Source organism: Podarcis raffonei, chromosome 3 (genome assembly GCF_027172205.1).
Source record: "Podarcis raffonei isolate rPodRaf1 chromosome 3, rPodRaf1.pri, whole genome shotgun sequence".
NCBI lineage: Eukaryota > Metazoa > Chordata > Lepidosauria > Squamata > Lacertidae > Podarcis > Podarcis raffonei.
In genome coordinates this window covers 70,940,195-70,955,780 of record NC_070604.1, presented here as the reverse complement: position 1 = coordinate 70,955,780, position 15,586 = coordinate 70,940,195, and the positions used below count along the sequence as shown (strand labels likewise).

General features: G+C 42.6%; 1 protein-coding gene across 3 annotated transcripts in view; it reads right to left on the bottom strand.

Moving 5' to 3' along the window:
* The window catches only part of SYNJ2 (synaptojanin 2), a 54,271-nt gene extending 47,672 nt beyond the window's left edge, over positions 1 to 6,599 (bottom strand). For 2 of the 3 annotated variants that reach the window (XM_053382261.1, XM_053382262.1), the window contains exons 1-2: positions 5,565 to 6,599; positions 658 to 744 (exon numbers count right to left, since the gene is read on the bottom strand). In XM_053382261.1, coding sequence (XP_053238236.1) covers positions 658 to 744; positions 5,565 to 5,685 — 208 coding nt within the window. In that variant the 5' untranslated portion in view covers positions 5,686 to 6,599. The remainder of the gene's footprint in view (positions 1 to 657; positions 745 to 5,564) is intronic. The other variant, XM_053382263.1, reaches the window with a different exon arrangement.
* Positions 6,600 to 15,586: the final 8,987 nt, after the last annotated feature.

Here is a 15,586-nt window from a genome sequence, read left to right as displayed (position 1 = left end):
CCAGAAAAAAGGGGATCACTTGCTGCATTTCTGCCTGAGTCTCAATGCATAATAAAAGCAGCAACCCAAAAATCTGTCTTTTATAGTTACTTGTCAGGGAGCGGATCATAGGGTATCATTTTTCTGTGGCTGTAGCAATGCAATTTGAGATCTTTCACCTATTGAGCATCATTTCCCTAACAGATTAAAAAAACAAAACCCAAAGGCAGGACAGGAGATGGAGGATAGGAGCAGGCAAACCTATTCATGATCCTAAACATTTACTGATAGGTAAGTCAATTAAGACTTAGTACCCAACCACTGAGGCTGTAATCTTAAACATATTTACTAAGGAAGAAGCCCTTATGTAGGATTGCATTTTATGGGACAGCTACCCAAGGCCAACAAGGAGCACGACAAATCTGGTAAAAAGAAACAGAAGCTGTTTTCAAGTTAAAACCAGAAGCTATTATTAGTAAAAGTTTTTTTATTAAAAAAAGAGAAACCCTGCAATAAGCCATTGTTTAATAATTGTCCTTAAATCCAATGATTACCACACAACTCATTTTAAAGAATTAGTCTTTGAAGGTTTACCAAAGAATAGTTTCACTTCATTGTGTCGGATTGAAGGACACATTGTTCAACTTATTATTCTAAAAATGACATTAAGGTACTTACCAGATCTTAACTGGAGTTCTCCTAAGCACCCATAAGCATCCATGAGCTTCTCATATTGCCCTTTAATTTCTTCCTTTTCTTCAGGCGCTAAGGGAATTGCACAATAAAAGACAACAATTCTTATTTATTTTTAATCCTTTGATAATACAGCAAGCCAACAGAAACTGGCAAGATTTACTTTTCTTTAAGCTTATGGTTTGTGCTAAAGTACAATAACTCATGATAAAATTAAGTCTCCTAGATGCCACAATACTTTTACAGCCCAATTCTACTCATGGTTACTCAGAGGTAAGTTGCAAGAAAAACAGTGAGACTAACTCCATAGTAAATATGCACAGGATCAGGCCATTTGGCTTCTTTCACAACCTCTTACACTGCACTGAGTAGGAGAAGTTGGGGTGTGATATATATGCTCTGCAAGGGCTAGAAAGAGATGTCTCCCTAAGAAGACTTATCTTATGTGTTGAGCAACTTGACTACAAACTTACATACAGTGCTAATAATACATTTCAGAGATTAACAATTTTGCATCAACCTTCTAACCTGGCCCAATAAACATGTGTGCAGTGGAATGTGTCCCTACATCTTGGATATTGTCTTCCATACAGTACTATCAATATATTTTAGTCATTATCCAATACACTTTAAGGTAGGTTTAACTGCAGATAATTCTCTATGCATGCAACTGGGAATCCTGCTGTGATTCTAGAGCTTTCTCACTTGTAGGAGAGAAAGAAATAACAGGGCCATTCCCTGTGCAAATCTTCACATCTTTATCTCCCAATGAAAGTACAATGGTGTCACTGGATCAGGAGATGCTTAAGTAGACAAAGGAATTACTGTAGTAATAGACTACAGTAAAACTGTAAAAATAAAGTAATGACATTTAAAGACGTAGGCAAGTGTTGAAGAATGCAAGCAATGTTTGGACTTTGTCATAATCATGCCTCCTAAGAGAAAAGAGGGTTGAAACCAAAGAGTTCGTTCCCTTCTTTCAATCAGCAAGTAGAAATAAGCTTTAAACAGCATGTTGGTTATTGTTCACTGTTTATGATATATTGGAATGACAAATGTGAGGATGATATCCATCCATATAATTTTTTTCCTTCATTGTAACCCTATAGATCATGTAAGGTTATGCATGTAGAGATACTGTATTGTTCAGAATACACACACACACACTTTGGTTATTACAGAAAACAAAGCCTTATACCAAGGTTTGTCCCTAATTAGTAACATATGCTTAACGTTCTGGAAGCAACAACAGAAACCCACAACATTCAGGTATCATTGAGCCTTTAGAAGATTGCAAAGCAACTACACTTTAAACGTAGCAAACGTTTTAAAAAAAATAATACTTGGGTTTGTAAAATAATATTATTGCAGTTAAGATGAATGAGGCTGATACTGATGGGTATGCAATGTAATGCAGGGCACTATTCAAGTTTTCTCAATCTTAGGCTGGCTTCTCTAAGGAGCAGGCTGTGGCCACAATCATTCACAATCCTGCCCCTGGGTGGGTATGTATTATGTCAGGAGGTTAAAAATTCTAGAAGACCTGTTCCCCTCCACTAGCAGTTATGCTAACAGAACCAATGGCAAAACCTTCATTTTTCACAGGTACTTTGCATTGCATTTTATTTTCTTCTTAATAGTCTATAATACCATGTCATATAATATAGATCTTATACAAGTTTACATGGGAGAAGTCCAAGTGAACTCAGCAGGGCTTACATACATCATTTTATTTGTATGCCACCTTCCCATAGAAGGTCGGCGGTTCGAATCCCCGCGACGGGGTGAGTTCCCGTTGCTCGGTCCCTGCTCCTGCCAACCTAGCAGTTCGAAAGCACGTCAAAGTGCAAGTACCGTATTTTTTGCTCTATAAGACTCAGTTTTTCCCTCCTAAAAAGTAAGGGGAAATGTGTGTGCGTCTTATGGAGCGAATGCAGGCTCAGCAGCTATCCCAGAAGCCAGAACAGCAAGAGGGATTGCTGCTTTCGCTGCGCAGCGATCCCTCTTGCTGTTCTGGCTTCTGAGATTCAGAATATTTTTTTTCTAATTTTCCTCCTCCAAAAACTAGGTGCGTATTGTGGTCTGGTGCGTCTTATAGAGCGAAAAATATGGTAGATCAATAGGTACTGCTCCGGCGGGAAGGTAAACGGCGTTTCCGTACGCTGCGCTGGTTTGCCAGAAGCGGCTTAGTCCTGCTGGCCACATGACCCGGAAGCTGTACGCCAGCTCCCTCGGCCAGTAAAGCGAGATGAGCGCCGCAACCCCAGAGTCGGTCATGACTGGACCTAATGGTCAGGGGTCCCTTTACTTTTACCTTTTCCCATAGATAAAACCATGCTCAAGGTGGCTTACAATATGAGAAAAAAATTACATAATTACAAATACAGTGGAACCTCGGTTTTCGAGCACCTCGGAAGCCGAACGTTTCAATTTTCAAATGCCCAAAACCCGGAAGTAATTGCTTCTATTTTCAAATGCACCTCGGAAGTTGAACAGCTTCTGAAGTGCATTTCTCAATTTAATTTTGCACCTCGGTTGTTGAATGTTTTGGAGGTCGAACGGTCTTCCGGAACAGATTACATTCGACATCTGAGGTTCTACTATATAACAAAAATAGTCATAAACAATAAATAACACACATCAAAAAGTACCCAACCAAACTGAACAATTTCCACATTAAAACATAACCAGATCTAATAAAAAAGGTACAAAAATTAAAATTGATAACAGCAACAACCCCAGCCGCAACAAAAAAACCCCTAATCAATACACCAACCTGTTCAACAGCCTCAGCTTTTGCAGCTGGAGTCTGTCAGGACCCTGCCCACCCAGGGTAGGTGGAAAAGGGCCTGCAAGGCAGAGAGCAGTTCTTCCAAGACTCACAGCCAAGGTGGCTTACATCTCATCAGACATGCACAGAATTGCACTGCTAAAGCTGAGTACAGCAATCCTAATGAGGGGCCAGGGAGGCAAGCAGCAAGCAGATCCTCCAGTACATCTGAGTCCTGTCAGCTCCTACCAACCAAAGAGGAGGATGAGAGCAACTATTTTAGTTGCTCGTTCTAAGCATCAGGCCCCAGCAGATCCAGCACCCATCTCCAAAATGTCTACTTTCATGTCTTTCCACTGATGACTCACCGTGATAACATACCACCTGCTTCAGCAGAGCTGGGGCTTCCCCCTGCCACTGGTGCTCTTCTTGGCTGACAGAAACCAATGGGGAGGTGATTGTGCACCATCCTAACACTTACACACCAGACACCAGCATTGTATGGTTAGGATTGCTCTACAAACTCTCCTCCCCTATCTCAAAGTTCGCAAGTCCTGCAGTATGCAAGCTTTTTGTAATTAACATTACCCTGAGACAGACATTTTCTAGATACGTACGTATGGCCCACTGAACTCCAATGGCCCAGGACAGATAATATCAGTGATACATAGTGGATGGGACTGCATCCCTTCAAGAAGTCACAAGTGAAGCAGAACAGATTCATGGAAGAATAGAAAAGGGACGGAGAGAGTATCTTAAAATATTAATCCAATATTAATCTTTAAAGTACACATAAATAATTTGTTTTCTTGATAAAATAAATAAGCCATCAAGCTCACATTTGTGTGACATGTTGACCATTTCATTTTTCACTTATAAATGCTTTGCAAATATCTCAATCAGGTTTTCTTTACTGCAGTCCACCAGCCACATACAATTTCCCAAAACTGACTCAATAGATCTCCTTGTTTTTGTTCCTGGCCCAGAACTGTAAAACTGAGGGGTAGAGTTGTCAAGCTCCTGGTTGCAGATAGACAACACGTGACTTTAGTTAGGCCAAGCATTTCCAACTATGGTCCATGGACCACCGGTGGCCAGGCAGCTTAATTCAGGTGGTCCACGGCATGTCTGTTGATTTGTGGTGGGAGGCAGGAGACAGCACATCCATCACATTAAATATATTGAGTCTTGATTGCATTCTAATTGCTTCTTTTATTTCTTATCTCGTATTTTACTGCATTACAATTTGACTGTTATGAAATATAACAACTTACAATATAGAAGAAATAAAAAAGCGATGAAATACAATTAAAAAATCATGCAGCGTCTGCTACAAGTGGGCAAAAAAACAATGAAGTGCTCTGCAAAGACCCTCAGCAATTTTCCATAGGGAAAAAAAGATTGGGAACCACCGAGTTAGGCCATTACTTCTGTAGCCTTTTAGCAGGAAATTCAACAGTGGATGGTGATAAGGGGTGGAGTCACTGCAGTTTGGAAAAAGAGGCTGCATTTCCCTCTCCTTTTTGAAAGTTGGCTACAGCCACAGAACACAGCTGAAAGTCTGAAGACAAAACACAGTCCTCCCTCTTACAATATCCAATTCACATCTCTGTCTCCTCCTGTACCAGCACCCAAAACACCACATAAACGCGGGTTTATTAATTTATGGGACCCATGGCAACAAGATGCAGTGATAGCCTTAGACCTAAATGGCTTCAAAAGGTTGTTTTTTCCCTTTCTCCAAGGGATTTGCCATAGTAACCTGAACAGCTGCCTAGCAAGCCATCCAGAGGTTTGGGCCTCTAGCTCCCATCATTCCTGAGAGCATTGGGAACTCCGGCTGGGGCTGATGGAAGTTAGAGTCCAGAAACATCTGGAAGGGGGCATGTTGCAGGAGGCTGCCCTACAGAGCCTCCAAGCTCAGGAGTAGTGTAGCTCTCGGAATGCCAGTTGCAGCCAGGGGGCAGGAGGCAAACGGCGAGGGAGGGCCCGTTGTCTTTATGGCTGGATGTTGGACTGGCAGCGCCACCTCCAACCCGGTGGGTGGGGGGCTCTAAGAGTAGCAAGGCCGCCCACCCCCCACCCTCTCCCCGCCCCACCCACTTGGGCGCGAGGCACTTACTGAGGGTGGCCATCGTGCCGGCTTCCAGCAGCAGGCAGTCCTGGCGGCCGCGCGCCTCCAACAGGGCGCTCGCCGTGGGTTCCTGCTTCCACAACACCCTCAGCCCTTTGCTCAGAGCCATGGCAGCCGCTTTCCATGGAAGGGGAAGGCGGGAGAGGAAGGGGAAAGTCAGTCACACCAGGGCAGCCGGGTGGGAAAGAAGGCCTCCTCCTCTGAAACAAGACACACACACACGCCCCAGAAAACAGTCACGAGAAACTGGGCGGCGTGAGGGAATTTTCTCCCCACAACTTCTCAGCTGCCAGAAGTTCGTTCCAAAGGAAAACGGAGCAATAGCTTCCCGGTGGTGGTGTGTGCTTTTAAATAATTAAGACAACTTTGAAAGGAGACGTTGAAAGAAGAGGAGACGGGTATCTCCAAACAAAATATTTAAAAATAAAAAAATAAAAACACCACCCCACGCCGCTGAGGTGTTCCCTCGACTGGAAAGTTGTCCGCCTCGTGGGAGGCTGGAAAGTACTTAGCTGCCTCCTTCGCGCGCCCTGAGCATCTTCTGAAGACAAGTCGCAGCTGAGGCTCCTCTTTGTGTAAGTCAAGCAAGTTTCTAGTCACAAGCCTGCGGCCGGCGGTGCAGGAAAGGAAGAGAGGTCAAAATGCTCTTTTTTTCTGCAAAGAGAGAAGGGGGGGCATTGGAAAAACGTCCCCCCTTCGCGCAAGTTGTTCTTGCCCAATTTCCGGACTTTCTGTTTCCTTGTTGGAAAATCCCTCCCTGTTTCCCGCTACCGCCCAGGGCGGCGGCGACGTCGTCGTCTTCTTTCTTCCACGCCGCTCTCTTTCTCTCTCCCCCTTTTTTTCCTTTTTCCTGCGTAAACTTTCTGGACGAGTTCAAGTTCCTCGAGTCTCCGCCTCTTTCTCCTCCTCGGGGGACAGGTGAGAGGCGCTGTGTCTCCGCCCTGTTTCCCTTCCCAGAGAGCTGCAAGATTATCACACTGGCTCCCCCAAGAGGAGAGGCAACTGCGGTGCTCTTTTCTCTCCAAGCAGAGAGAGTCAGAGAGACAGGCAGATGCTGGCAAAGCGAAAGACTGAAAGGGAGGGGACACAAGGCAGCTGGATTGGCCATCAGCCAGAATTTCTACAGTCCCCCCCCCTTGCATTCTTCCTCACTTCCTGCCCCAGTGAAATACTTTAGCTCTGCTCACCAGCTGTTCACTTTTTGTTGTGATGAACCAAATGCTGAATTTCTTTCATGCATAGGGCTGCTGAGTATATGCATATAGGGCTGGACGCAGAAGTTCCCTACATGTTCAGTAGACACAGGAAAGACTCCCGTGTGTACACTAGGATGGGAAGGTTCACACAGAAATCTAGTAATGTAGACTGCTATTCCCAGTTTCAAATCTCAACCAAACAGAGAAATCAGCATTTGACCACCATGTCCTAACTCTGTGCTTCAGTAGATGTTAGACGTTGGGGTAATTAGATGTGCTCCCTCTCTTGCACACTCTGTACTGAACTCATGAAAGAGGTATTAATCTCCACGTTTTATTAATTTTTGTTCGGCAATATTTATACATATCATGTTGCTGGGTTCAGAGTGTAGATTTGTACAGCTTTACAGTCAAACTGTATAATATAATTTCATTTGGGCTGTTCTAGTGATGGTGTCTTGTCCATATCAGCTCCAGCCCAGTTTTCAATCCAACTCTCTTATTGGTAGAAGAAAATGGGGGGGTAGGGGGGAATGCCTTCAGTCGGGACCATTTCACACCATACTGTTACAGCTGCCATTTACCATCTGTTTGCTTGCTAATGGTAAGGTTGTTAATCCCTCAGTGGGAGTTAACAAATTAAAGCTATGGTGGTTTATATGTAGTGTTGGATCATGGACAAGTGTTTTGTGGTGAGAGGGGGACAAAAGAAAGGAGATGGCAGCCTAAACTTGGAAATGGATAGCTGTGAGCTTAGCTCTGATCACACAGCAGTGAATGGAGCATTTTTCTAGAAAAAGAGGTGCCAGAGCTCACCATGAACTTCTCCCTTGTTCTCTTAGTATTATGGCCAACAATTACAGCCAGTTGCAACACACCAGCACCAGTATACAAGCCCCAAATAGGGACACCACAACTCAGAATATAAGGCATGCAGGATAGGGCCAAAGTACTATGGCTTTGTGTTATGTGTACATTTGTCTTCTCAGAACTACTGAAATGTCCTGTGCCTCAGGACTCCACACATAAACATGCAACAGGAGTTCACACTCCATGGTGAAGGACAAAAGCAGCATGGCATGCCTGCCAATCCCCCGTTGCCTGTGTGAGAAGAGAGATGTTCTGTGGAGTGTCCACAGAGTTCACTTCCCGTCCCTCTTTTTCTTTTTTTGTTTACTTATTTCATAGAAACATAAGAAGACCCTGCTGGATCAAGCCTGTCTAGTCTAACATCCTGTTCTCACTGTGGCCACACACATGCCTGTGGGAAACTGGCAAGCAGGACCTGAGCATACAAGCACTCTCCCCTCCTGTGGCTTCCAGCAACTGGTATTCAGAAGCATCACTGTCTCCAACCTGTCCTTATAACTCATTCTTCCTCCCCAAGGGGAGTCCAGGATGGCTCATAACAATAAAGTTACACAAAGCAATTCAAAACATTATAATATATTACAGACAGCAGTTAAAACCAGCCGTATAAAAAAAATTCATAACATTATTGGCCAAAATAATCTGGGTAAATAAGGAAGTCTTCACATGTTTCCTGAATGGAGACTGCCTGATTTCCCTTGGGTGGTGATGCTGACAATGGCCTGTCCCGGATCCCCATTCTTCATGTTATTGCTGGTAGTGGAACCATAAGACAGGCTTCTCTCCCTGGTTGCAAATTTCAGTTTGGAAGGTAGTAGAGAAGGCAGCCAATCATCTTCCAGGCACTTGAGTCCCAAGCCATTAATGTTGCTGACTCTCCATAGGCAAGGTGACTTCTACCTGAAGGATTTGTACATTTAGTGAGTTATCAGTTGTTGCCCTTGTGAGACTACAGTTGTGGCCTCTTTACTTGTATGTTCCTTTACATTCTCTGGGAAAGTCCTCCTTTTCCTGGCATGATAGTTATTCCTACCCCCTACCCCTTAGGACTTGATCCCTCACATCAAAAAGCCTGTATGTTCTCTTGGCTAGCCTTGAGCCAAATAAACTTTGAAGCTTCCTGGGTATGCAGTTGGGTGGTTCCACTTCCTTTTCCTTCTCTAGGTACCCATTGTGTTCTGCAAAAACACCCAACCTTGCAACCCTATAGAGCTGTCCCTGCTACCCTGCCTATGTGTCCTTACTCCCAACCCTAGTGGGTCACTGGAGAAACATCTTCCAGAGATTAGCCAATTAAGAAACGTTTGTGTCTGTTCTCTAAACAAAAGACTGGGGGGGGGAGAATCTTCTTTCTTGAGATGCCACAAGATAGCATTCTATCCTGAATATCACAGGGCTTTGGGTTTAGGACAATGTACCCACATAGCTGCAATGGTTATGTTTAAAACCTGGCTGCAGTGGAATGCATGGCTGCATACTTGACAGGATGTAGAAAGAAGTCTGTGTTTTGAGAATTTTTTGGGTGTATGTGAGAAAGGGGATCTGTTCAACATTTATCAATAAGTTCTACCCTCCCTGCTTTTTTCACTCTAACTACATTGTAAACTATTTTTTCCCTAGTTGTAATACTTGGTTTGTGTTTGAATCACTTTCTGAACATTGGTCTTTTGCAAACTGTAATAATAATAACAATAATTTATTATTTATACCCCGCCCATCTGGCTGGGCATCCCCAGCCACTCTGGGCGGCTTCCAAAAAAATATTAAAATACTATAATACATGTAATCTTTGCTTCATAATTATTGAATGTCGAAGAGACCACCCATTCTTGTATTTGGTTTATTTTTACAAACTATTTTAAGTGTTTCTCACTGTCACACATGCAATGCCACACACTTTTCAGTAGGAGTTATATATCTGAGGTGCCTGTTGTCTATCAAAGGCCAAGCTAAATGTGACCAGCTCTCAGATGTGGAAGGGAATGGCCAGCACTCATTGACAGAGCACATGCTTTGTACACGCAAGGTTCCAGGATCATTCTCCAGTTAAATAAGGCTGCCATATTTCAAAAAGTGAAAATCTGGACACAAAAGTTGTTGAGATTTTTTTTAGTTTTGCAAAATCTATTTTAAGAAAAGTAAGTTTTTGAGCTGTTTTTAAGAAAAATTGCCAGAATATACACTTCCGAAATGGGTTGTCATATGTCTGAATTTTCCTGGACATTAAATCGATTTCTGCCCAGGCGCTGTTACAAATGGTTGAATCCCGGTTATGTCCGGTAAATTCCAGACATATGGCAACCCTAAGTTAAAGGATCTTGGGTAGCAAAACTACTGGGAAATATGTCTTTCCGAGATCTTAATAGTCACTGCCACGTGGGAGTAGATAATGCTAGGCTAGATGAAGCAGTGGTCTGTGTCACTATAGGGCAGCTTCATATTTATTTATGTATCCTGCCTTTCCTCTGGAGAATGACAAAGATAAAGATGTGCTGGGGCAGCAAGGTCATGAAAGCGCAGAATGACCTTATTTCAGTAGATACAGGAAGAAGGAAGTATGTCACCTGGGGTTAAAAAAGCAAGCTGAGTGGTGAGTCATCTAAGGCCTACTGTGACATATTTTCTAAGCACTTAGAAGGCAATGTTGCTCATATGCGCTCTGACCTAGATATCATCATTAATACAGTTCCAGTTCCATTTGCTGCAGCCTGAGGATGTAGCCAAGGTGCCTGGAGAGGTTTTCCCAGTAACATGTACTCTCAACCATTTCTCAACTTGGTTACTGGAGCCAAAGTGAGCTCAATGGCTCCAGAAGGTTATAAATGCTGCCCTGGCAGAGGAAATGGTTCTTGCCACTCTGAAGTAGATGGTTCTGAGACCACACCTGGGCGATTGTAACAATTATCAGCTACTTGCCAACACCCTCTTTTGGCAAGGTCCTTGAGAGGTGATGGTGATTTCACCAGGGTGCTATTGGATGAAACAGATTATCAAGGCCAATTAGAATATAGGTTCAGGTGGCAATTTGGTATTAAAACATGATTGGTTGACCTCATAGGAGCCAACTCCAAAGGGGCCAAGTCCTGCACTAGCAGGCCTTCTGCTGTTTAGTTTATTCCAGCCCACTGCCATCTTCCTAGCCTAACCTAGGGTTGGAATAATTCTATTTGGCATTTGGAAGAAATGCAGGGCTCCCCCCTCCCCCCAAAGAGAAAAACTCTCTGCATCCTTTATATATTCTTAGATCTTACCTCTGTACTTTAAAAACGTAGAATCTCTTAGCAAAAACAGACTTGCCATGACAGATGCAAAGCCTTTCCTATTAAAAGTCTGTTTTTAGCAGCAGCTGTTTAAAAGCTTGACTCCTTTCATCCCAAAACTATTTGCAGATGAGTAAATTTTAGCTAGACCATATTTATTTAGGCAGAGAGAGTGAACAGACAACCATATTTTTTGTAGTCTTATTTTGTTTTGACTCTCCAAAAGGAGCTGGTATAGTATAGTGGCTTAGAGGCTAAACTATGAATCAAGAACTTCTTGGTTCAGAACATGTCATCAGACTCTTAACATGTTTTTTAACATGTCTAATGTGGTTTCTTAACATGTTTTATAAGTTCATCTGACTTTTGAAAAATGTGCTAAGCGCGTGTATGAAAGATAATAGAAGGAGAAGCAAAATCACATCTGTAGAAGTACTCGGGGAAATTGTATCCGTCAAACAGGAGGTGGTGAGAATGAAGCTTTCTTGTTCAGTTAACGAATTGTTCCCATTAATAACAATTTATTTAAATCCCATTGAGTTGTATCCTCCTCTCAGCATGAACAAGCAATCAGCAGAGAAATCACCCACTGAGTTTCAATTAAACTCTATTAATGATAGCTATTAAAGTACCTCTAAAGTTTAAAAAAACCAAAACCACCAAAACAACCCTATGAATAGAATCTTGCATTTTTAATGTTGACTCTGTTGATGTTATCTTTCCTATGATCATTGTGTGCATGCATTCAAATAAGGAAATTAGGCACATCCAAACTAATACGTACTACTTTTGCATGAGTATATTGAAAAAAGAGGTTTGCAGAAGTTAAGTATTGCCCGATGTCCCAAGTACATTAATGATCAAGTTGATATCTTTTAGAAAGTCCAGGTTCACTGTAGGGAAATGCATTGAGCAAGAGTTTTTGGTATATTAAGTATATATTTTATTTTATATTTGCCAAATTCAAGATGGGTCCTTTCATGCTCTTTATAACAAAGTTAAATGCTAGAGTCCTGAATCCACGTAGTAACAAATGACACTTAAGGCTGCATCACACAAATACCTGGTTGACAACTGCTCCTGCTCACAAGTACACTATGTGACCCCTCTAAATTTGGAGCCATTGAGTTTAACAATGAGATGTTGACTCTATTAGCCTTCTGAGTTGTTGATATTTTGGCCAGGATCTAAAGAACAGTTAAACTAGCTTCTCCAAGTCTGTTATTGGTATGAGCTTTCGTGTGCATGCATACTTCTTCAGATACATGCACACAAAAGCTCATACCAATAACAAACTTATTGGTTTCTAAGGTGCTACTGGAAGGAATTTTTAAATTTTGTTTTGACTATGGCAGACCAACACGGCTACCCACCTGTAACTAGCTTCTCCAAGGTGAGCCCAAGAGAGATATAGTTATTTTTATCAAATGGTTGCTCCCCACCTGCAACTTCATGACAAACTGCAAATGGTTTGCAATATGGCAGAAAATTAATCTATTCAAAGAAAAGTCAAACATTCTCTTGGGACAGCACACACTCAGTGCATGAGCCTACATTGCTCTATGGAATACAGACTGTGTGTTGAAAATGCCTCCTATCATTGCAGGAGTCCTCTCACGGGGGCGGGGGGAATCACCCTCACATCTAGGGTAAAAACATTTAGAAAGATTGAGGATCCATTCAAGTAAGTGCTTACACTTCTCTCTCTCTCTCTCTCTCTCTCTTAAAAAAAGATAAAATCATATAACTGTAGAGTTGGAAGGGACCAAAGGATCATCTAGCCCAACTCCCTGCCATGCAGGAATCTTTTTGCCCAACATGCTGCTCGAACCCATAACCCTGAGATTAAGAGTCTCATGCTCTACCAACTGAGCTATCCCAGTGGGTCTAAGCAGTGGGAGTAATTAAAAGGACTTTCAAGATGGTTGTTAATCAGGGCAGTGCCATTGCAAGATGGTCATGTGTTTAATTTACTCTGATCTTCCTGCAGCCCAGGTCAAATCTGTCTTTTCAATAGATCCTGTTCTAGAAAGTGAAGCATAAGACGCACAACAACTATGATGGAAAAATAAGAAATCTCACTATTTACATGGGTGTGAATTGATGCTCAAAAAGATGAGTGCCCCATTGGACAAGGTGTGGGTAAATGCTTTCCTTTGGGAAATCACTCTCCCCCCCTTAAGTATTGGGAGTTTATCTATCTCCCTTATTTGTTTTTCACTTGAGAGCAGGATTTAAATTGACTTTTTGTTAAGCCACTTTTGCTGGATTGCAGAGAGTGCACTAAGCAGGGCAGCAGCCAGCAATTATTATTTTACTAAGCTAGATGCTTGATGCAGCTGCCTCCCTACAGCATCAACTGTTGAGGCAGCCACAAAGCAGTCCTGCTTTGAAGAGAAAAGGGGAAATTGTTCTAGTTAAAGCAGGATTACCAGATGTTCCCGAGGACAGTCCCCAGATTTGCAAATCTGTCCCCGGACAAATTCCGTCCCCGGAATGTCCCCCGATTTGCAAATCTGTCCCCGGGAAATGTGGTGGCAGCAGCCTCAGCAGCCTGGAGCCAGCCTAGTAGCGCAGTTGGCTCTGGCTGCCTTCATGGGTTGCTCGCTGCCGTGGTGCCCGCCATTTTGTGCACAACATATGGGGACTTTCGGGTTACATACGCTTCAGGTTACATACACCTCAGGTTACAGACTCCGCTAACCCAGAAATAGTGCTTCAGGTTAAGAACTTTGCTTCAGGATGAGAACAGAAATCGTGGTCCGGCGGCGCGGCAGCAGCAGGAGGCCCCATTAGCTAGAGTGGTGCTTCACGTTAAGAACAGTTTCAGGTTAAGAACGGACCTCTGGAACGAATTAAGTACCGTATTTTTCGCTCTATAGGATGCACTTTTCCCCCTCCAAAAATGAAGGGGAAATGTGTGTGCGTCCTATGGAGCGAATGCAGGCTTTCGCTGAAGCTATCCGCAAGCCTTCAGAGCGCGGCGGGAGTTCCCACCGGGGTCAGAAGGCTTGCGGATAGCAGCAAGCTCCGGGAGCGAAGGCGAGGTTGCACGCAACCTCGCCCCCGATCCCGGACCCGTTCTGGGGGCTGGGGTCGGGGAAAGCTCGTTCTTCCCCAGCCCCGCAGCTAAAAAGGATGGATCCCGCTCGCTGTCTTGGCTTCTGCCAAAGCCGTGCGCAGCCTCTCCCAGCTGGAGAGGTTGTGCAAAGCTAAAGAGGAAGCCAAGACAGCCAGCTGGATAATTCTCCCCCCTTTATTTCCCCCCCAAAAAACTAGGTGCGCCCTATGGTCCGGTGCGCCCTATAGAGCGAAAAATACGGTACTTAACCCGAGGTACCACTGTACAATATGGATGTGTGCTTGGGCCCAGGGTATTTTGCCTCACCATCCCCACTACTGACTCCCTGTTGCTACTCAGCTCCCCCCCCCAAAAAAAAGAAGTCTCCCCGGATTAATTGAAAAAAAATCTGGTCACCAAAAGTTAATGTATGGATAGGTATGCTACTTTTTAGGTACCTTGGCTGAAATGTTTAACAGTTTGAAAATTAACTGACAAACAGCAGTCCCAAGAGGTTAAAAAAAGTTGATATAGATGGAAATTTTCTTGGTTAATATGCGTTTGCCTCTCAGCATAGTGTGTTTCCTTTCTTTTAATGCAGCTAGTCTCAAAGTGCAGGGAGGTATCTCAGATGCTATGAAGGGAAATGAAGGGAAATGCATAATTATCTATACTACAGGAAATACATTAGAGAACTGCACAATTAAAGCTAATGAGTTCTAAATTAATCAACAGTAGCAACCAAATATTCTTTAAAGAGCCAACTGAAGTGATACAAAAAAATACCTGTATTAAGAATATCCAGTGTAAGCTGTGTCAACAAACTTGGCTTCAAGTGTGAGTTGTAGTGGTTTATTTAACTTAAGAGTGTTCCTTAAGTTTTTGCTTTTTGTTAATACTATTAAAGCTGAGTTGCAGATACAAATGATAAAATTTTCACCCTTGAAATAAGTACTCTTATTATTGCAAAAACGCTCAGAAATTATGGGTTTTGTTTTGTTTTTAATTTTAAGGCTGAGGGCTACCAAACAATGAGACATTATGCAGCAAAATTTTGTCATTTTGTTACCTGCAGGTTGGCATAATCTACATAGTTTAAAACCAAAACTAAAAAAGAAGTTTTGTTGCAATAGCTACTCATGATTGTTTAACAAAATTAAAATCAACTTCAGTTGCTGAAATGTCAACATTTATTCATCTCATTTATCATTGCTGCCATTTTTAATAATGGCAGAAGTGCAATATTAGAAAGTAGCCCCCAAGCTAAATTTCATAACGGACTGCTAAAAATGATTTCCAGTCATGCCTCTGTTCTGGCTAACTTTGAGCAGTACCTAGCCTAGATATGGAGGGTGGAGTTTAAACACAACTCTCCTAAAAAGACAAAAAGTTACACTTTTGTAAATCAAGAAAATCGTTAATAATAAAAAAGACAAAAAGTTACTATATATTATTGGAGTTTTTATGTAGAAGCAGATATATGCCCCTAAATATATTTCTTATGAGATATATAAGGAAATCTGGAGATGGAATGTTTGTACATAAGGTTTCACGCTACCAAGATTCAAGGCAACTTTAAGCTCTTTGAGGATGTAATACGGTAACTAGAATGATATTTGTGCA